The 24,398-nt window shown below is 40.3% G+C and overlaps 1 protein-coding gene across 1 annotated transcript in view; it reads right to left on the bottom strand.

Moving 5' to 3' along the window:
* Nucleotides 1-24,398, bottom strand: part of ksr2 (kinase suppressor of ras 2) — a 434,890-nt gene that overhangs the window by 137,861 nt on the left and 272,631 nt on the right. Inside the window, exon 12 of the mRNA XM_060844153.1 lies at nucleotides 8,107-8,275. Within this exon, the coding sequence (XP_060700136.1) occupies nucleotides 8,107-8,275 (169 nt within the window). The remainder of the gene's footprint in view (nucleotides 1-8,106; nucleotides 8,276-24,398) is intronic.

The raw sequence follows: 24,398 nt of genomic DNA, 5'->3' as shown, positions 1-24,398 counted from the left end.
GATGATACCATTAGGCCATAACAGTACTTAGGGTTTATCATTCATTAAACGCCCGTTTGAAAACCCATGTGAAGAACATAAATTCATAAAAATCTGCCTAATTATGTAATCACAGAGCAACAAAATAAGATATGAAATTTAATCAACATACTTTGATTCTTTCTGCAAATATTCTTACCTTGACATTCTTCAGACCATTACATTTCTCACTTCCTCTAAGTTCTATGTTCTCACAGTGATATTAGGACTGAGTAAGATTTAATAATACTTCATCAAGGATACATTTCTCTCCTTTATTCTTAACGTGTAAAGGCTATTTGACACTGCATTTCCCATTATGCTTGTTATGATGAACAGTTTATAATGTACAAGGTTATCATAATTTTCAAATTCATGGCAAATAAAATTTTCATCCTTCATGTTAAACAATAATTCAAAATATGGGATCAGGAACCTTCAGCGACACAATAGAAAACTGGATGGTAAAATATTTGCTTTTATGTAAATATAGACTAGATACTGTTGTTAGAAATGGAATTACCTTGTGGTGGGCTTGTGTGGCTGTGGCCCTCAAGCAAGTCACTGCTTGTGATTGCCCTCAACCGAATGTTAGTGAGTATACCTAATTTAGAAGAAAAGCATAATTCTAAAACCCATTTAAGATGGATGTCAATTGTACTTAAAAATTGACTGCCCTTTCTCAAAGGATTAAATTGTTAATTATTATCACTTCAAGATTTTGTTGTTCAATGAATGTGCTGTCAAACCTGCTGGCTTTTGTATAATCTCTCATGTTATAGATGCCCTGTTCCCTGTTACCATAGAAACACTTTGGGTCGCAGCTAATCATCGGCATTCATTTTGCAGTTATAGTAACAGCAGCTTTCCAAGGATTACTAAGAGAAGCTACAATGGTTACCAACTGCTAAATGCACAAAACATTAAAGTGCAATTTTGAAGAGAACTGGATCTTGCCATTTTTTTTTCAAAATTGACACTTAGAAGAAAAGTTGGTAAATTTGTAGATATTATTGGCTATCAAAACTAACAACATTTAATTGAACAGAGGAAATTGAAAAGAAGATGGCCAGATTTAAATTGGTGGCTTTTTGATTTATTTTAAAAATCACGATCTCTTTGAAAAGAACTATTTTCTTGATCACATTGATTGGAGCTTCAGTTGAACTTTACAATTACCTCGGTGGATGAGTTAAAGTCCAACCTACATATCAAACCAGTGACCAGGTGCTTCAAGAGCTTAACAGCATGACTTTGAGGCTATTATGCACACAGATCAAAATCAATCACTGAAATGCATGGTGCCAAAGGAAATGGATCAGAGGCTAATGGTTGAAAGTAATGAGTGTTAAAACAAGGCAAGCATGGTTTGTTCCAAATAGCCTCTGCTGCTTTAGAATGTTGGCAACTTAAAATTCAATTTCGGGGACAGTTGTGGAGTATTTGGGAGAACACAACTGGTCAGGAGAGCTTCTCAGCAATGATTTATGTTGAAAAGATTACCAATTCATTAGACAGGCTGGGAGACTATTACCAGGAATAGGCATTAACATTTATTTGAACAATAATCACTGACTCAAATGTTTAAGATGACTTAGGCCATTGACAACAAACATCTTTGGAGAGCTCCACAGGACTATCGGACATCAGATTTTTTTTTTAAAAACTAAGCTTCTAATGAACAAGTTTGAATTCCACTTGCTCCAGAGGTATGTAATAGCATCTCTGAATAGGTTGGTTAGAAAATATCTAATACATAACCCTTAATAAACTCCCAATGGCTAAATATGCACCACTCAATTGGCAGAAGCCAAACGAATGTTTATACTCCTTGATGTATTTCCTCTTTACTGGATTGTCAGAGATTTGACACCTTTATGACTAATTACTTTTACTGCCTACATTTATAAGGTTACATTAAAATATAACAATAAAATAAATATTTATTGACTCCAGCATGATACAATATATTCCCGTTGTAAATCCATAGCTCTAGACATCATCATGTGAAGGAACTGAAAAATACCATCAGTTTTTGCATTGCTATGTGGAGCAGAAAGCATGCCTACACATTGGACAAAGACAAAAGCAAATTGTCTTTTACCTCTACTAAGTGCAGATATTAGGCCTTTTGCAAATTCTAATAAGCAGTCTAACAACACCTGAGGCATCCTGTTCTTGAAAAGCACATCAACAACAGGGAAACTGGGTTTGGGAATTGCATACATACAATCAGAAGTAAACAGTAAGAATCTCATCCCAGAATTAAGGTGACAGTTGGGGTAATGCAGTGACTTGGGTTAGAAAGGACAGAATTTCCATTCAATTTCCAGGCTGTGATACCAATGTGGGGTATGAACCTAGAGTCACCATAGCTTTGGGCTTTATTGCAATATCTTGCATAGTCAAGCAGCATGCTAACTTGTTGTCTTGGTTTTCATGAGAGGATTAATCACATGATTCAACAGCTGTCTTCAGGAGAAGGGCAAACATTTTTGTTTTCAGAATTTTGTTCGGTTTTTTCCCTTTCCTGTGTCCAAAATACTTGTTAAATTTTATACCATTTGAGAGTTTTACAGCTTAGAATGTATTAAGTACAAAGCAAAAAAAAATTATATTTCGCTGGCGCTTGTGTTCTATATATTCCCCCCGAGGTTAACTTTGTATGGGATTCTTCTGACTGCCAACTGGTGAAAGATTCATGGAAACTGCAGACAAATCACATGGATGCAGTTTAAATTGCTTATCCAGATTCCATGACTCCTTTGCTGTGGTTATGGTGGATATTTGTGAGAAATGATAAATCCTTTAATCCACTACTTAGCCTATTAAATTAAATTTTCTCAGTGTACATGACCCTGAAAATTGACAAAAATGTGAATATTACCCTATCAATTGAGTGTGATTTGACTTTGATTACAAGTTGAGAGTGGGTGCTGGAAAAGCACAGCAGGTCAGACAGCATCCCAGGAGCAGGAGAATCGACATTTTGGGCAAGAGCCATTCATCAGAATGATTCCTGATGAAGGTCTCTTGCTAAAAACATTGATTCTCCTGCTCCTGGGATGCTCCCTGACCTACTGTGCTTTTTCAGCACCCACTCTTGACTATGTTCTCCAGTATCTTCAGTCCTCACTTTCTAGACTTAGATTCTCTTTTGACTTACTTATAATCAAAAACTTCCTAACCTGTTCTTGCACTTTTGTGTCCTCTGGTCACTTCTTTCCATTGTTCCACCATTTCTCCTAAGTGTAACTGGTGAGGTGACTGCACATTCTTATGCCACGAAGGCTTATGATTTGGAGGGGGCTTCGTTCTTATCCTTGGAGGGCAGCCGCTACTGAATTTGTTTCTGTGGCTTGTGTCTGCTCACTCTGGTTTTGCTGCGTCTTGAATGATCTGAGCACTGGCTGGACCCTTGGCATGTGCTGTTGTCCTGTGATGTAACAGCAATGACTGCTGAATCTGTGGTGGGACTTCTATTCCAGGGTGATGAATCCAATACCAGGGTTCCAATCCCATATGCCATACTCAGCCTATAAATGGCCAGAGAGTGGGTTTGCCATCCAATTAAGGATGATAGGCATGCTCCTAAGCTAGTGGGCCAATGTGAGGCTAATCCAGCCCTCACCTTTTCAGCCATGAGGCACTCTTAGTGCAGAGGCTAAGTTTTGGCCTGAAGTACAAAAGCCCATCTGCATTGCTGCCAACTGACTATCTACCATGATAATGTAAAACAAGGAACTGCTGAAGATCTGAAACAAAAGCAGAAAGTACTGAAGAAACTCAGTAATTGTGGCAGCATCTGTGGAGAGAAAGCAGAGTTAACAATTTTGAGTCGTGTGACCCTTCTTCAGATCCTTCTTCTTCTGCAGGGTCACTGAACAAAAAATATTAACTCTGCTTTCTCTTGACTGATATTGCTAGACCTGCTGAGTTTCTCCAGCACTTTCTGTTTTGTTGGCTATTTATCACTGTGGGTGGATAACCATTTTGACCATGACCAGGCCTCTCTAAAAAGTGGCTCAATGTTGGAATCATCACAGAACGATGCATCATAAAAGCCAGTGACATGAGATTGCAGGAACCTGCATTCTTTCTCAACTCCACTTGAAATCTAACTATTTATATCCATTGATCAGGCTGTTGTTTAAAGCCGAGAGATTATTGTCTGTACCTTGATCCCAGAAGCATGGAACAAACACTGTAAAGACATACATTACTTTCAGTCCCTTCGGTCCAACTTTCCATGCCGACCAGGTAACCTAAACTGAACTAGTCCAATTTGACTGCATTTGGATCATATCCCTCTAAACCTTTCCTATTCAAATACCTTTCCAAATGTCTTTTAAATGTTGAATTGTACCAACCTCCACCACTTCCTCTGGCAGCTCATTCCATACACGGTCCACCTTCTGTGTGAAAAAGATCCCCCTCCGGTCCCTATTAAATCTTTCCCCTCTCACCTTAAATCTACGCACTCCAGTTTTAGATGCCCCCTACCCTTGGAAAAAGACTTTTGCTATCTATGCCTCTTTTGATTTTATAAACCTCTATAAGATCACCTTTCAGCCTCTATGTGCCAGGGAAAAAAGTCTGAGCCTATCCCAGCCTCTCCATATGACTCAAACCCTCCAGTCCCAGGAACATAACTGTAAATTTTTTCAATATTTCAATTTTAACAATATTCTTCCTATAGATGGACAACCAGAATTGTATGCAGTATTCTAAAAGTGGCCTCATTAATGTCTTGTACAGATGCAACATAAACTCCCAGCTCCTATTCTCAATTCTCTGACCAATTTAGGCAAGCGTGCCAAAGAGATAGACTGGCCAATGTGCTATCCTGTTTGCTGTTATGGACCACTGACACATTTCTTCTGTGGTTGAGAGAAGTACATACAAACATATGAATCAAGAATAGTAGTAGGCAATTCAGCCTTTCACACCAGCTGTACCATTGAATTAGATCTTGCTGATCTGATTGTAACCTCAAATTTACATTCCTACCTATTCCTGATAACCCTTCAACTCCTTCCTTAAGAAGAAGAAGAATTTATCTGTCTATCTAACTATCTATCTCTGCCTTAAAAATATTCAAGGACTCTGCTTTACCAGCTTCAGGAAGAAAATTCCAAAGAATTAAAATACTTCGAGGGAAAACATATCACCTATCACTGATTTAAATGGAGTTTCCTGATCTTTAAAGTGTGACATTTAATTCTAGATTTTCCCATACGAGAAAAGATCTTCTCCACGTCTACCCTGTCAACAGAATTCAGAATTTTATGTTTCATTCAAGCAGCAGTCAGTCATGACCACTTCCCTCTACACCACAACTTTTATCATGTATTCTCCAATGTACCATCATACGACGTCTACAGCACAGATAAAGGCCGTTCAGTACATCAACTTGGCGCTGATCAAAAATAAGGACCTAACTGTTGTAATCCCATTTCTAGCACTTGACCAATAGCCTGGTATGTTTTGGCATGTCACCTCAGAAGTCTCTGCTGCATTACATCTGGTTTTAGAATGTTTTAATTAAAACATTCTATTGTTTCCTCGTTTGCTCAAATACTGTGTTAATCACTTCTGATTCTGTCACTTGCTAACACGCTTTAACATTGTCACAAAACCTCACATGAGCTATCACTTGGCAGTTACCATAAATTGACAAAATACTCACCGTCTATTGCTGCAAGTGCTAACCATGTTAGGCTTCTCAAAGGTGTTGAGCCTGAATTAACTTCATCCAATACAATTCTCTCACATTATATAGGATCTGGTCGAAGACAATAGTGTTGTCTTTTCAGATGAGCTGACCCAAATTATTATGGGAGATTTAGTGATCTGGAGGTTTGTTAGCCAATGTACAACCAGCTGGCCACAATACCCTGTGGATTGTTGTGACTTGCTCAGTCAAAAGTACAGGAATGGACAGGATTGTAAGAAGCTTTTGAGGTGCATCTGGGATCTCCAAAAATTTGGAAAACTACTCTTAATTACCTCAGCACATCACATCATTTGACAACGTAAGGTATGGGACACTGCCAATAGCTATCAAATTTGCATACTTTGATCTCTTCATGAATTTAAGACAGACTATGCAGTTTATTCCCTAAAGTGTAAAAATGTGTGCCTAGAATTTTAATTAATGTTTCTGGTCCAGTGACCTTTCTTCAGTGTCTGAAAAAGCATCACTGGACCCAAAACATTAACTCTGCTTTGTCTCCACAGTTGCTGTCAGACATGCTGAGTTTTCCCAGCAATTTCTGTTTTTGTTACTGATTTCCAGATTCCACAGTTCTTCGGTGTTTTTTGTCATTGGAAAAGATGAAGGTGAGAAGCCTTCATGAACTGCTGCAGTCCACCTGCTGTGGGTTGACCCACAATGCCATTAGGGAAAGAGTTCCAGGATTTTGATCCAGAAACTGTGAAGGAATGGTGATATTTTTCAAGTAAGAATGGTGAGTGGCTTGAGGGCAACTTATTGTGATAGTGTTTCCATGTGTCTGCTGGGCTTGCCCTTCTAGATGGAAGTGATTGTGGGTTTGGAAGGTGTTGTCTAAGGTGTTTTTTTTCAGTGCAACTTGTAGATAGTACACACTGCTGCTATTGAGTGATGGAGGATGTGGATGTTCGTGGATGTGATGCCAATTAAGCAGGCTGCTTTGTCCTGGATGGTATCAAGCTTTCTGAGTGTTTTTGGAACTGCATTCATCCAGGAAAGTGGGGATTATTCCATTACACTACTGACTTGTGCCTTGTACCTAATGGACAGGATTTGGTGTGAGGAGGTGAGTTACTCACCACAGCACTTCTAGACTCTGACCTGCTTTTGTAACCACTGCGTTTATGTAGTAAGTCCAGTGTAGTTTCTCATCAATGGTAACCCATATGATGTTAACAGTGGGTGAGTTAGTAACGCTAACTTTCTTACTGGAGATGATCACTACCTGGCATTTGTGTGGCATGACTGTTACTTGTCAATTACCATCCCAAATCTGGAAATTGTCCAGATCTTGTTGCATTTGAATATGGACAGCTTCAATATCTGAGGAGTCATGAATGGTCCTGAGCATTATGCAATCATTGCTGAAAATCCCCACTTCTGACCTTATGATGGAGGGAAGATCATTGATGAAGCAGCTTGAGGTGGTTGGGCCGAGTTCACTACCCTGAGGTAGTACAGTGGTTAGCACTGCTGCCTCACAGTGCAAGGGACCTAGCTTCAATTCCTACCCCGGACCACCGTCTGTGTGGAGTTTGCACATTCTACCTGTATCTGCATGGGTTTCCTACAGGTGCTCTGGTTTCCTCCCACGGTTCAGAGATGTGCAGATCAGGTGGACTGGCCATGCTAAATTGCCCATACTGTTAGGTCCATTAGTCATGGATAAACGTAGGGTAATAAATTAGGGGAATGGGTCTGGGTGGGTTACTCTTTAGAGGGCCGGTGTGGACTTGTTGGACCGAATAACCTGTTTCCACACTGTAGGGAATCCGGCTGGTAAGGGACAGGTATGGACCAAACAGACTGTTTAGTCCAATTAGTCCATGCTGACTATGTTCCCAAACCAAACTAGTCCCATGTTACTGCGACTGGCCCATATCCCTCCAAACCTTTCCTATTCATGTACTTAGCAAAATGTCTTTTAAATGTTGTAACTGCACCTGTATCCACCACTTACTCTGGCAGTTCATTTCACACATGAATTACTTTGTGTAGAAAGGTTACCCCTTCTTTAAATGTGTAAAAAAAAATGAAGACAGACAAGCTGACATTCCTAATGGAATCTCCTTACTTACCTGAATTGGATGAAACGTTCAATTCACAATGTTAATCAGTTGTACACCTCTATCATTTTCGGTTTTTATATTTAAATAAAACATATCAAGGCTGATTTTGAATGCATGGAGTGCCAATGGGAAACCTTGCCCCACCAGGAAACCAGTAAGGGAGGAAATGGGGAAAAACAGTATTCTCGATTCTCCATCTTACAATAGTTCCCTGGCAGTACAGTGTGATCAGAAATAAAAACAATGATTTTTCTAACACGTAACAATTGAACTGAAGTGTTATACCTGGCAGATTGAATTGCTTCTGTTGCCGAGTGCACTGTGGTGATGGGTGAAGGGGTGAAGGAGGTGTCGCGTTGGGAGGTAGTGGTGGCGCTGGAGAGCTTGGCGTTGACGACGTTGTTGATGAAGGATTACTGCTAGAATCCGGCTGGTAAGGGACAGGTATGTGATCCTGCAGGTAAAGAGAAAAAGAGCTTGCTTTGATACAAGGCTGCATGCGGTAGCACCACAGGTCCCTATCAGAATGGAGAAAACCAGATAGCTGCCCCATCACTCACAACTGCACACTGGACTGTTGACAGAGGTAGGGATTGGCTTTACAGACATCATTTCTATTAACTACCTGTAAATCACTTATTCTGCTGAAATATTAATCCTGCGCTACATGGAGACTACCACAGTTCCTCTAATCAGTTCAGAGATTGGATTGCACATGATCTTAAAGGCAGGGGCCACTGATAATTCTAGTGAGGTGCCTATCCAGCATCTGAATTATACCACGTGGTTCAAAGTTTGGGAGAAGATTTGTAGCTCGGGTGCTCGTTGTTGTGGTTCTGTTCACCGAGCTGGGAGTTTTTGTTGCAAACGTTTCATCCCCTTTCTAGCTAACATCCTCAATGCTTGGGAGCCTCCTGTGAAGCGCTTCTGTCATGTTTCCTCTGGCATTTATAGTGGCTTGTCTCTGCCGCTTCCGGTTGTCAGTTGCTGTCCACTGCAGTGGCTGGTATATTGGGTCCAGGTCGATGTGTTTGTTGATAGAATCAGTGGATGAGTGCCATGCCTCTCGGAATTCCCTGGCTGTTCTCTGTTTGGCTTGCCCTATAATAGTAGTGTTGTCCCAGTTGAATTCATATTGTTTGTCATCTGTGTGTGTGGCTACTAAGGATAGCGGGTCATGTCGTTTCGTGACACGACCAGCTATCCTTAGTAGCCACACACACAGATGACAAACAATATGAATTCGACTGGGACAACACTACTATTATAGGGCAAGCCAAACAGAGAACAGCCAGGGAATTCCTAGAGGCATGGCACTCATCCACTGATTCTATCAACAAACACATCGACCTGGACCCAATATACCGGCCACTGCAGCGGACAGCAACTGACAACCGGAAGCGGCAGAGACAAGCCACTATTAATGCTGTAGGAAACATCACAGAAGCGCTTCACAGGAGGCTCCCAAACACTGAGGATGTCACCTAGAAAGGGGACGAAACGTTTGCAACAAAAACTCCCAGCTCGGTGAACAGAACCACAATATACCACATGGGATTGGGTCTGGCAGCCCACCCACCATGAAACAACTGAAACTTCTAAATGATTCAAATGTAGTTTTGATAATTCATTTTCAATGATTTTTGATGAATTTGTTTTGTTCTTTGGATATTCATATAAACTTAGAACAGACTTCTTGGTTACTTTTAAGTGATACTTATTAACAGTCTGTACATGTTGGTACGGCTCCAGAGCAGTGCACTGTACAGGATTCAATCTCCTAACAGAATACTAAAACTTAAACTACAAAGATGAAAGTTATAGCTTATTTCATAGGGTCATCTATATATTTATGAATTAACTAACTCTCCAATATACATGGGCGATGACAGGAAAGCCTCACTAAAATGTTTATTTTATGTGAATAACAATTTTCATTATATTAATAGAACTGCATCAGGTTTCCACTCTCACTGACAAAGAGGTTTTTTTTATGGCACATTTGATTTCTATTATGCTGCCCTTTTGCACTGTTTTGTAGTACTTTTACATTTGTGATGATACAAATTCATTTCAGCAATACAACCTTGTTTTGTTTTGACAGCAATTTCCTATTTGTCTTCAAAGGGAAACTACCTGTGTCATACAATAACTCTTCAGTTTTCATTTGCTATTATGTCATTCCAGCACCTTCACCTAAATCTTTTGAGATTTAAGTGTGAAAGGACTGTGTACGTTAATTCAAGTTTTTGGGCTATATGCTCATTGACAGTATGCCAGGCAAGATTGTACAAGGATCAATTTTGACAGCAAGCTGACAACTTCTTTATATATTCAAAGATGTCTATTCAGTTGTCAAGGATAAATTCTTGAAATAGTCAGAGCTGTACAGCATGGAAACAGATCCTTTAATCCAAATCATCAATGCCGACCAGATATCTTTTATTAATATAGTCACATTTGTCAGCATTTGGCCTATATCTCTCTAAGCCCTTCCAATTCATATACTCATCCACATGCCTTTTAAATGTTGTAATTGTACCAGACTCCACCATTTCCTCTGACAGCTCATTCCATACATGCACCACCCTCTGCATGAAAAGGTTGCTCCTTAGGTTCCTTTTAAATCTTCCCCTCTCATCTTAAAAGTACGCCCTCTAGTTTTTGACTTCCTTAGCCCAGGGAAAAGATCCTGACTATTCACTTATCCATGCCTGGTATAATTTTATAAACTTCCATAATGTCACCCCATAGCCTCCGCTGCTCCAGAGAAAATAGCCACAAACTATTCAGTCTCTCCCTATTGCTCAAACCCTCCAACCCTGACAACGTCCTTATAATTCTTTTCTGAACACTTGAGAGTTTCACAACATCCTTCCTATAGTAGAGAGACCAGAACTGAAAGCATTAATCCAGAAGTGGCCTGATCATTGTCATGTACAGCTGCAGGATGAAATCCCAACTCCTTCTCTCAGTGTACTGAGCAAAAAAGGCAAGCATATCAAATGCCTTCTTCACTATCCTGTCTACCTGTGACTCCACTTTCAAGGAAGTACAAACCTGCACTCCAATGTCACTTTGTTCATCAACACTCCCAAGACCTTACCATTAAGTCACTAAGTCCTGCCTTGATTTGCCTTTCCAAAATGCAGCATCTCACATTTATCTAAATTAAAATCCATTTGTCACTCCTTGATCGACTGGCCCATCTGATCAAAGTCCTGGTGTATTTTGAGGTAACTACATTCGCTGTCTGCTACACCATCAATTTTGGTGTCATCTACAAACTTACTAACCATACCTCCTATGTTCACATCCAAATCATTTATATAAATATCAAAAAGCAGTGGATCCAGCACCGATCTTCATGGTACACCACTGGTCACAGGCTTCCACTCTGAAAAACAACCTTCCTCCATCACCACCCTTTGCCTCCCACCTTTGAGCCAGTTTTGTACACAAATGGCTAGTTCTCCCCGTTTTACATGTGATCTAACCTTGTTAACAGTCTATCATGTGGAACCTTGTCAAATGCCTTACTGAAATCCATACAGATTACATTATGATCGCTGGCCCCAAAGTGCTTCCCCACTGACACCTCAGTCACCTGCCCTGCCTTATTTCCCAAGAGTAGTCAAGGTTTGCTCCTTCTCTAGTAGGTATATCTGCATGCTGAATCAGAAAATTTTCTTGGACACACTTAACAAATTTCTCTCCATCCAAACCATTTACACTATGGCATCCCAGTCAATGGTTGGAAAGTTAAAATCCGATTATTGGGGTATCTACAGTATAATTCCAAGAAAGTGATTATTACTTTCTTATTTCTCAGTTCCACCAAGTAACTTCCTTGGACGTATTCCCAGAAATATCTCCCTAAATACAGCCTTAATGTCATCCTTAATCAAAAATGCCACTCCCCTCTCCTCTCTTGCCACTCTTTCTAACCTTCCTACACCCTGAAACATTAAGCCCCCAACTCCCCCAACCCAGATCCTGTCCATCCCTGAGCCACGTCTCTGTAATCGCTATGATATCCCAGTTCCATGATCCCAACCATGCCCAAGTTCATCTGCCTTACCTGTTAGGCCCCTTACATTGATATAAATGCAGTTTAATTTATCAGTCCTACTTTGTTTTCGGTTTTGTTTCCATCTGCCTGTCTTGAACGTTTGACTTGCTCCTTTTCTCAAATGCACCAGTGTCGGACTGATTTTTTTTCTCAGTGTCTCCCTGTGACACATACCTTATCCACATACCTCCCCACCCCCCCCAACTCCCCACTTGTTTAAATATTCGTGAACAGCTCTGGCAAATCTCCCCGCCAATATATTAGACCAATTCAGGTGCAACCAGCCCTTCTTACACAGGTTAATTCTACCCTAGAAGAGATTCCAATTATTCAAAAATGTGAATCCTTCTCCCCTGTACCACCTCCTCAGCCACGCATTCATCTGCTCTATCCTCCTTAATCTCACTGGCTCATTGCACCGGGAGTAATCTAGAAATTATTACCCTCATGGACTTAATTTTAAAAATCCTGCTTAATTTCCTATATTCATATCTCAGACCATCGTCCTTTCCCCTTCATATGTCATTAGTTCCAATGTGTACAACGACCTCCTGCTGGTTTCTCGTCCCTCTGAGATATCCTTGATCCTGCCACCAGGGAGGCAACACACCATTCTAATATCTCATTGTCGGCCACAGAAATGTCAGTTTGTGCCTCTGGTTACAGAGTCCCAGATCCATTAACTTAGCTCCAAACAGCAAATAGCAGAAACCCATAGGGTTCAGTTCTGACATCATATTTCATGCATATGAATGAAATAGATATAGAACAAGTTTGCAGAAGACACTAACATAAGAGGTTTCACAGTAAATGCCAAGGACCAAACAGATTTACAAGAGAATGCTTCAGAAAGAATGGGTAAAACAGTGTTCAAGGAATTTAATGCCAGTACAAGCGAGATAGATAGAGTCATAGAGTTCTACAGCATGGAGACAGGCCCTTCAGCCCAAACTGGTCCATTCTAACCAAAATGTCCATCCACACTAACCACATTTCCCTGCACTTGGCCCATATCTGTCTAAACCTTTCCTATCCATATAATTGTCAAAATGCATTTTAAATGTTGTTAATGTACCCGCCTCAACCATCTCCAATGGCAGCTCATTCCATATATGTACTACCCGTGTGTAAAAAAAAGCTTCCCCTCAGGTTTCCTTTAATTCTTTCCCCTCTAACTTTAAACTGATGTCCTCTCGTCCTCGATTCCCCAACCCCGGGAAAAAGACTGATTGCATTCACCCTATCCATGCTTCTCATGATCTTATACACTTCTGTAAGAATCCCCCCTCAGTTTCCTTCGATCCAAAGGAAAGAGCCTCTCAGATCCTTGAGTCCCAGTGACATCCTTGTAAATTTCTTCTGCACACTTTCCAGAATAATAACATCCTTGCTATAGCAAGGTGAGCAAAACCGAACTCCAAATGCAGCCTCACCAACATCCTTTAAAACTGCAACGTAACTTTCCAACTTCTATATTCAATGCTCTGACTGATGAAGGCCAGTGTGTCAAAAACCGTCTTCACTGCCCTGTCTACCTGTGACTTCATTTTCAGAGAACGGTGTACCTGGACACTAAAGTCCCTCTGTTTCACTGCACTCCTTAAGCCCCTACCATTCACCATGAAACTCCTTCTTTGATTTCACTTTCCAATTACAACATCTCACACTTATCTATATTAAACTCCATTTGCTATTTCCCAGCGAACTTCCCCAGCTGATCAGATCCTGCTGCAATGTCTGATAACCTTTCTCAATGTCCATGATACCACCTATTTTCCCAAGCTGCAAACTTACTAAACATGTCTTGTACATTCTCACCCAAATCATTGATATAGATAACAAACAGCAATGGGCCCAGCACCAATCCCTGAGGTACACCAATAGTCACTAGCCTCGAGTTCAACAAGCATCCTTCCACTATTCCCCTCTGCTTCCTACCTTCAAGCCAACTGTGTATCCAATTTGCCAGCTCCCCCTGGATTCCACGGAATCTAACCTTCGAGAGCAGCTTACCATATGGAATCTTATCAAAGGCCTAACTGAAATCCATGTAGACTACATCTACCACCCTGCCGTCATCAACCTTTCTGGTCACTTAATTAAAGAACTCTAACAAGTTTGTAAGGCATGGTCTTCCATGCACAAAGCTATGCTGACTATTCCTAATCAAACGCTGTCTTTCCAAATGCATGTACATCTGATCCCTCAGAATCTCCTACCTAGCACAGATGTCAAGCTTACTGGTCTATAGTTCCCAGGTTTTCCTTTGCAGCCCTTCTTGAATAAGGGCACAACATTTGCTAACCTCCAGTCAATAAAATCTGATTGAAGATTTGTAGCTCGGGTATCCATTGTTGTGGTTCTGCTCGCCGAGCTGGAAGTTTTTGCTGCAAACGTTTCATTCCCTGGCTAGGGAACATCATCAGTGCTGTTGGAGCCTCGTGTGAAGCGCTGCTTTGATGTTTCTTCCGGTATTTATATTGGTTTGTTCTTGCCGCTTCCGGGTGTCAGTTTCAGCTGCAGTGATTTGTATGTGGGGTCCAGGTCGATGTGTCTGTTGATGGATGATCTTGCCGTTTCCGGGTGTCAGTTTCAGCTGTAGTGGTTTGTATATGGTGTCCAGGTCAATGTGTCTGTTGATGGAGTTTGGGGATGAATGCCATGCTTCTAGGAATTCTCTGGCTGTTCTCTGTCTGGCTTGTCCTATGATAGTGGTGTTCTCCCAGTCAAATTCATGTTGCTGGTTGTCTGAGTGTATGGCTACTAGAGATAGCTGGTCGTGTCGTTTTGTGGCTAGCTGATGTTCATGGATGCGGATTGTTAGCTGTCTTCCTGTTTGTCCTATATAGTGTTTTGTGCAGTCTTTGCATGGTATTTTGTAAACTACGTTAGTTTGGCTCATGCTGGGTATTGGGTCCTTTGTTCTAGTGAGTTGATGTCTGAGCGTGGATGTTGGCTTGTGTGCTGTTATGAGTCCTAAGGGTCGCAGTAGTCTGGCTGTCAGTTCTGAGACGCTCCTGACGTATGGTAGAGTGGCTAGTCCTTTTGGTTGTGGCATGTCCTCGTTCCTCGGTCTATCTCTTAGGCATCTGGTGATAAAGTTGCGTGGGTATCCGTTTTTGGCGAATACCTTGTATAGATGTTCCTCTTCCTCTTTTCGCAGTTCTGGTGTACTGCAGTGTGTTGTGGCCCTTTTGAATAGTGTCCTGATGCAGCTTCGTTTGTGTGTGTTGGGGTGGTTACTTTCATAGTTTAAGACTTGGTCTGTGTGTGTTGGTTTCCTGTGTACCCTTGTGGTGAATTCTCCGTTGGGTGTTCTCTCTACTAACACGTCTAGGAATGGGAGTTGGCTATCCTTTTCCTCTTCTCGTGTGAATCGGATTCCTGTGAGTGTGGCGTTGATGATTCGGTGTGTTTTTTCTATATCTGTGTTTTTGATGATTACAAAGGTGTCATCAACATATCTGATCCAGAGTTTTGGTTGGATTTGTGGTATGGCTGTATGTTCTAACCTTTGCATAACTGCCTCTGCTATGAGTCCCGAGATTGGTGATCCCATGGGTGTTCCGTTGATTTGTTCGTATATCTGATTGTTGAATGTAAAGTGTGTGGTGAGGCACAGGTCCAGTAGTTTAAGTATGCCGTCCTTGTTGATAGGTTCGGCCTCCTGTGTTCTGTTATGTATGTCCAGTAGGTTGGCTATTGTTTCTCTGGCTAGGGTTTTGTCAATTGAAGTGAACAGTGCCGTCACGTCGAATGATACCATGGTTTCTTCTTTGTCTATGTGTGTATTCCTGATGACATCCAAGAATTCCTGTGTTGATTGTATGGAGTGTTTGGATCCGCTGACTAGGTGTTTCAGTTTTTGTTGTAGTTCTTTGGCCAGTTTGTATGCTGGTGTCCCTGGTAGTGATACTATGGGTCTGAGTGGGATGTCTGGTTTGTGTACTTTGGGTAGTCCATAGAATCTGGGGGTGTTGTTGCTTTCAGGTTTCATTCTTTGCTGGTCCGCTTTGGTTATCTGTCCATTTTTTTGTAGATTCCTTAGTGTGTTGTTTATTCTATTGGTGAGTTGTGGTGTGGGGTCGGAATCCTTCATTTGGTAGGTGTTGGTGTCTGCGAGTAGTCACTATATAGGACAAACAGGAAGACAGCTAACAATCCGCATCCATGAACATCAGCTAGCCACAAAACGACACGACCAGCTATCTCTAGTAGCCATACACTCAGACAACCAGCAACATGAATTTGACTGGGAAAACACCACTATCATAGGACAAGCCAGACAGAGAACAGCCAGAGAATTCCTAGAAGCATGGCATTCATCCCCAAACTCCATCAACAGACACATTGACCTGGACACCATATACAAACCACTACAGCTGAAACTGACACCCAGAAACGGCAAGAACATCCATCAACAGACACATCGACCTGGACCCCACATACAAATCACTGCAGCTGAAACTGACACCCGGGAGCGGCAAGAACAAACCAATATAAATACCGGAAGAAACATCAAAGCAGCGCTTCACACGAGGCTCCAACAGCACTGATGATGTTCCCTAGCCAGGGAACGAAACGTTTGCAGCAAAAACTTCCAGCTCGGCGAGCAGAACCACAACAACCTCCAGTCATCCAGAGAGTTCGTAATTTCTTCTCTAGCCTGTTGCAGGGTTGTTGGATATATCTGGTCAGGAACTGGATATTTATCCACCTTCATACAATCTAATACATCCAACACCTCCTGTATTGTGACATGTATTGTCCCCAAAGTATTCGTATTAATTTCCCCAAGTTCCCAAGTCTTCATATCTTTCTCCACTGTAAACAGAGGAGAAATATTCACCGAGAACCTTGTCCATCTCCTGCAGTTCCACATATACCTGTTCACTTTGGTCCTTGAGGGGTCCTATTTTCTCTCTAGTTATTCTTTTTCCTTTAATATACTTAACATACTATTGCTCTTTAGATTTACCCTAATCTTCTCAGCCAAAGCTATTTCATGCACACTTTTCGCCCTCCTGATTTCCTTCTTCATTAAAATTCTGTAAACCCATATACCTCCAGGAATTCCTTGATCTTGGCTGCCTGTATTTGAGCCATGCCTCCTCCTTTTTTCTGGTCAGAGCTTCAATATCTCTTGCCACCCAGGGTTCCTATTCTTGCCAAACCTGCCCTTCATTCTCACAGGAATATATAGACCTTGAAGTCTAGCTATCTCACTTTTAAATGCCTCCTACTTGCCAGAGGTCCCTTTGCCTGTAAACAAACTAATCCAATCAACCCCTGCAAGCTCCTGCCTAATTCCATCAAAATTTGCTTTGTCCCAATTTAGAACTTGAAACTGTGGACCAGTTTTGTCCCTCTCCATAACTATTTTAAAATTAATAGAACTATGATCACTGGTCCTAAAGGGCTCCCCTACAATCACCTCAGTGAGCTGTCCTGCCCTATTTCCCAAGAGTAGGTTGAGTCTTGCCCTCTCCTGAGTAGGATCCTCTATATACTGCTTGAGGAAACTTTCCTGAATGCACTTAAATTCCACCCCATCTGAGCCTTTAATGCTCAACTCCAGTCTATGTTAGGAAAATTAAAATCCCCTCCTCCAACAACCTGATTACTCCTGCAAGTCTTCCCAGTCTCCCTGCATATTTGTTCCTCTAATTCTCGTTGACTATTTAAGGACCTATAGTAAACCCCAATAACATCACTATCCCCTTCTTATTTCTTAGCTCCACCCACAAAGCCACATTGGGATGATCCTTCAGTTATTTCATCTCTAACTACTGCTTTTATACTTGCCTTAATCAAAAATGAAACTCTTCCTCCCCTCTTTCCACCACTTTTGTCCTGCCTAAAACATCTGTACCCTGGCACATTAAGCTGCCAGTCCTGTCCCTCCCTTAGCCATGTTTCTGTAATGGCTATAATATCCCTGTCCCACATACCTATCCATACTCTGAGCTCACCGGTCTTACCTGTCAGCCTTCTTTCATTGAAATAGATGTAATTTAATTCAAGAGGCATTGCTTGCTCCCTGTTGTGTTCCAGCCAGATCTGTTTCTTCAACTTATTATTTCTGATTACTATATTTCCTTTCAGCCTCACACTTGCTTCCCTGCTGTTGAGGATCCCAACCCCCCTGCTAATGATACATGTTGACTAAAAACAATCAAAAGCAAATTATGTTTTGAAGGGGAATAATGTGTAACGTGGGAGAACAGAGTTGTTTGTGACTCAGGTTCACAAATGGTTAAAAGAGGTCTTCAAATAAGAAATGAAAAACTGGCCATATGTAATAGAATCTAAAAAATACGGTGCAATCTATATAACAACTAATTTAAAAATGGGAGGCTTCTGTCCAATGTGTATGTTGCGGAATATAAGACTTTATTAACATGTTACCAGCATGCCAAAATACAAAAATTAAGAAAGGCTTATAAATTAGGATTATTTAATATTATTATGGTTAGTTAGTGATGTTTAAAATTAAGAAGAAGTGAGAAATGGATTGTTTTGAGATTGGGGACAGGGAAGATCTACAGTCTGGGACAAAGAGCTGGGGAAATTTTTTTTCCAAAACAGGCAGCCTACATGAATGCTGCAGAATACATGATTAATGAAATAGAATGTTAAATGAAGTAGAAAACTAGGGCTGAATTTTGTTAAGCAAACAGGTATTAAGCAAACAAGCAAACTGCTAGGAATGAAAGCAAGAAGCAACTTTAATTTGCAGTGGGATCTGGGATAGTGTATTGCTGCAAATTAAAAGGCTATATAGAGTGCCCAAAAGGCAGGTCATCTCGGACGTGGAAAAAAAATTCCTGCTGAGAGGGAGTGGTTCTCATTTGGCCATTTAACTGGCTGAATTGACCCCCTAGTGTCATTTGACCTTCCAAATTTCCCACTACTGGCAAAACAACATGATGATGGGCAAACTTTGACCACCCCCTACCTTCCAACCATTCATTAGCACCAGGATACCAGGCTGTGTAGGACACCTATGTATGGCTCACAGAGTCATATGGCATAGGAGGAGGCCATTTCACTATGATGTCTGAACTAGATCTTTGGAAGAGCTATCCAATTAGTTAAAGCAATTTCAATGTATTGACTTTTTTTGTTATCAATGCGAGTTTTCCAATAGTGATATTATCAAAAGACACAGGCAGCATGACTCCTGAAGGTCTTCCAATGGTGAATTGCCATGGAGAATAAAAGGTACAGGGGGGTGGATGGGGACACATGAGTTGGTATTGGGACTACATATAGCCATGGGGACGATTATGGGCACAAGTAGTATAGGAAGTATAAGAAGCTATGGAACATATGAGAATGTTATTACTATGGCACGTGGATTATGGGGGCTATGGTGATGGATAGAGTGGTATGGACAGGACATAACGATGGGACTGGTGAGGTAGGGTGAACAGGAGGGATGCTTTGTGTTTCAATATATAGTTTTGAAATTTTACCACAGTGCAAAACCTGCAAGCCAGTCTTCACACCCAGTCACCTCAGGAACTGGCAACCTTTTAAGCTCTTCCTCGGTCATGCAGCCTAACTACCAATCCATCCTGTCCACTCAGACTGAAATTCGGAAGCATGGGGACCAATTTTGACAGTTAGGCTCGTGGGCCAGGATTGTTCTTACTTCTGCACACCCTACTCAGGACCATTTGGGCTTTCTTCATTATAGAAGGCAAAAATAACATCCTACACATGTGTAAATCAAGAGTGGAAAAGGAGGGAGGAACTTACAATTACAATCATCAGGAAAAGATACTGAGAAAACTATTAGAACAACAATCTTACAGGTTCCACAGATTTGATGGCCTGCATCTTAGGATCTTAAAAGAAGTCATTGGTCAGATGGTAGATGGATTGGTTTTAATTTTCCAAAAATTCTGGAAAGGTTAATTAAATTTGAAAGGAGAGGACATAAGTCCTCTATTCAAGGCAGGGAGATGGAAAATAGGAAATTACAAGTTATTTAGCACAACATCTATTATATGGAAAATGCTATTATTAAGGACGGCACTCTCAAAATTGTAATGTAATCAGGCAAAGTCAATATGGTTTTTTGAAAGAAAAACTGACTTTTGTATTAGATTTCCTTGAAAAAGTAACAAGTAACATTGATAAATGGAAACCTGTAAATACAGTGTATTTGAAATTCCAAAAGGCATTAGATAAGGTATCACATCAAATACTGCACAACATGGAAGCTCATGGCATTGGGGACAATATGATAGCATGGATAGAAAATTAATTAGCTGATAGGAAGCAGAGTAAAGATAAACAGTCCAGTTGACAGGCTACAATTAATTAATTAAGTGCGACAGAGATCAGTTTGGGACCTCGGCTATTTACACTTTTATTTAATCTATTTTTCTAATCAACCATTCAGAGACGTTATTGCATACTTCTGGAGCAGGTGGGACTTGAACACAGGCCTCCCAGTCCAGAGGAAGCGACACTACTACTCTGCCACAAGAGGAGCCCTGACCTTAGCTATTTACAATCTCTACCAATGACTTGAATGAAAGGGACGAATAGATGGTTGCAAAATTTGCTGATGATATAAAAATAGAATAGATTGTGAAGGGGACATGGAGAGTGCAAAGGGGTTTGGACGGGTTAAGGCCAAATGTTTGGCAGATGAAGAAAATTGTGGAAAAACATTAACTTGTCCACTTTGGTACGTAGAATAGAAAAGTGTTGTATTATTTACATGGAGGGATCTAAATGTCCAATACATGAATCACAAAACGTTGGGATGAAGGTACAAGAAGTAATTAGGAAGGCAAATGGAATGTTAACAGCTATTGCAAAGGGAATCAAATATACAAGTAGAGATATTTTGTTACATTTATACATGGCATTAATGAGATTATATCTGGGAGTACTGGGTTCAAGTTTTGGTCTCTTTGCTTAAGGAAGAATATATAACTATACATGCAATTCAGAGAAGGTTCACTTGAATGATTCCTGGGTTGACAAAGTTATGGTAGTAAGAAAGGTTGGCCTTGCATCCACTGGAGTTGAGAAGAATGAGAAGTGATCTTATTGAAACGTAAAAGACCCAGAGAAGGTTTGACAGGGTGGATACTGAAATGACCTTTCCTTTTGTATAAGAGATTAGTGAAAAGAGTTACAGTTTAATAAAAGGAGGGGTCTCTTTAGTTTGTGCAATTCTTTCTACATAGACAACAGTGGAGCAGGGTCAGTGTATTTTTAACTTGAGTAGGTAGCTTCTTGATTCACAGTAGTGAAAGATTATTGGAAGAAGGTTAAAAAATAGAATCGAGACTCATGATAATCCATGATCTTCTCAAACAGCAGAGCAGGCTTGAGGAGCCAAATGGCTTACTTCTGTTCCTAATTCAAGTGTTCATGTATGGGTTTGCATGTTGTGAGGTCCCCATGGTTATCCAGAATAACAATCATCATTTAGCAACACAAATGAGGATTTGATATTAAAGCAAGGACTGTACCTTGACGTGAGATGGTAATTTCTGAGGCAGTAGTGACATTGTTTTTGGTTGGGTGGGATGAATTGGGAAGGGAGTTACCAGATAACACAGAATTACATGCCGCCCACTAATTATAAAGAGTTTGACAGATTTTGCTTTTAATCACAAGTTTCCATTCATAAGAAAAATGTCAGGGCGGAATCCACACTAAACTGTTAACTTTCTTTTTAAGCAATAAAGATGTATATGACTATAATCTGGTACTGCCATCTGTGACTTTTATTTTTCACAGATGGTTAAACAGATTTGTGTATAACTGAGGAGTCGCTTCCTGAAAAATATCACCTTTGAAAATTATTCATGTTTCATGTTACTGTTTAACTGAATCAGAGTACAAACTAAATATTATCCAAGCTGCAAAGCCAAATAAGGTTGGAGTACTTCTGACAATTTAAACTATACTCACTCACGTGATTCAGTGTCATTCAGCAAATTGTCCAGAGGATCTGCTAAAAATGTTATTATTTCTGCCTCTTACCAGACTGGCCAAAACTACAAAAAGCTGTAGCAACCTGGATCCTGTTTACAGCAATAAACAGCATGAATTCAGTACTAAATGACAGTATTAAGTACTTGCCAATGAATATAGCTTGCAGAGCAACAGAGGTTTTGCTTTTTAAAATGTTGCTCCAATCTGTCGTAATTTTACAGAAATTCTATTAATAATGTTTTTAAAGAACAGGCTGAGATTTATACTTTTAATTATATAATTATGCCCCAGGAACCTTAGCAGCAGTTGACATAAGGTGATTAAGTGGCAAGACAGTTGTCTGATTTCATAAAATACTTGAACTACAGAATACGTTAAAAACAAATTATTTGTTTTTTTTAAATAAAATTATTAAGTTGTTTTAAGCAATTAACTGTGCTTAGACCAAAAATGAGAAAATTCAAATATTTTTTCAATAAATTATGAAAATATAACCGATCATTCAAAAGTACATATAAATAAGGTCAGAGACATTTCCAAACCAATTAAATATAACGTACAAGAATTCTCTCAAGTTTGAGATCTGTGTAATGTTTGGAACAACATATCAATTTTTTTAAAGCATTTTACTATTCTAAATATCACAACAGAACTGAAAAAAATGTCATTGCAACCGCAGAGACACAAGCTGATGGTTTGTCTGCTTCTGTGATTGCTCCTCTGTGTGACTTCCCTTGTCATAAAAATAAGCATATCAAAGATCCATATAGGTTTTAGGGCCTTGCCAGAAAACATTAGTGGATCATAAGAAACCACTGTCTCTATGGGTTTGATAGTGTTTACTTGCACTAATGCCAGATTACGCAGTGCAGTGGCACGAGATTTATGATGTTCAGTCGCTGTTTCAGCAGGAAGCCATCATTTGCTCAATAACCTATGCTTAACGCACCACTCATTTCTAGAGAGCACCAAGTCAACTTGAACAAGACCTTATCGAATGTTTCCCCTTGTTTGGGTGATAATTATGCAGTACACCAGCAGTAAGTTATAATAGCAGGCATACTGTGATAATATATTGCCAGTTTAATGGGTATAAACAAATATTGCATCTATCTTTCTGGTGCATGTAAATTGTAATGTATCCACTAGAAAGGAATAATTGTAAGGACAGAGTTGGTTGAATTCAGGATTTATATAAAACATATTGGAATTAGTTAAGAATTGAAATAGCAGAATTTGGGAGTTCTCATCACAAACTTGGTCTAGACTGTGTCAGCAACATAAACAAATACATCTGGTAATACCCAACCTGATGATCTAGCTTAGGAATTGATGTTGATATTAAAATAACTCCACAGAGACTAGTATCCTGTCACCAAGTCACCCACTATTTATATATGGAGAGCCCTCGACACTGATCCAGTTCCCTTAGAACCAGCTGTCAGACTGAATAGAACTTCTGACACTTCTGTTTGTATCTGTCAACCAGGGCTTCCTGACTGGACCAGATGAAGAGTCCCAGTCAGGGAACTCATATTCTATGACATCCATCTGGCTGACCTCATTACAATCACTGCAGACATGAGGTTTCATATTGAAGAATGCATATGTACATTTCATGAATACCACAATAGCAGTCACTTTGTGGAGTTCAGGAAGTCTAAAGTGTGAGGCAGCTCAATTTACGCTCTGAAAGTAGTTTTGTGTCACAATGACCATTTCACTAGTTACCCATTAATATATAATTGCAACCTTCAAGTACGTTTTGCAAATGTTTGGTAGGTAATAAATTGTGGTCATGCATCCAAACCAAATCTGCAGCAACATTTTAGGAAAAAGGCATTTCTCTTACTGAACAGAGGTAATTTTACAGGTCAGATCTACACTTAAAACAGCTTGGGCAAAATAGCTTGCCACAGTCCTGAATTATCACATCAGTCTATATTCCCGAGCAGAAAACTCCGACAACATCAAATGGGAGTGGAAAATTACAATTAAATTTTATCTAAAGAAAAAGTAAGCATACAATGAGCATATGAAAAAAATAGCTAGAAATTTTATGTAGACCCTAACCCCTCAAATGACGAAGGTTTAAGAAAATGAAAGAAGGGCTAAATCTTGCACTGTTTTGGCTAAGTCTAAGTTGCATTGAGTAGGTTTTCTCAATACATCTTATCAAACTGGCCTCATTAATTGCCTACCATGCCCCTAAGGCACCTGTCATGTCCAATTTCTGTCATGCCCCATCCTGCAACGGCATTCCCGCAACAACTTGTTATTAAGTGGATATCTGCCAAAAAATTGGCATCCCTGATGTTCATATCATTTTTAAAAGGCCAGTGAGCACCTGGATTAGCAGTGGCATTCTGAAGCTGCCCTGTCTGGTCAAGTACGGTGTCATTCCATGGTGCAGAAGGGGATGATGGCACCATGATTCTTTAACAGGCACCTGAGGTTCTGATGGATGGGTTGATCCAGAGGGGAGGTGTCAACTTCCTGCAGAACCAGCAGAGGAAGCCATGCCACGAACTACTGC

Source organism: Hemiscyllium ocellatum, chromosome 24 (assembly GCF_020745735.1).
Source record: "Hemiscyllium ocellatum isolate sHemOce1 chromosome 24, sHemOce1.pat.X.cur, whole genome shotgun sequence".
Lineage (NCBI taxonomy): Eukaryota > Metazoa > Chordata > Chondrichthyes > Orectolobiformes > Hemiscylliidae > Hemiscyllium > Hemiscyllium ocellatum.
This window is presented reverse-complemented; position numbering and strand designations above follow the sequence as displayed.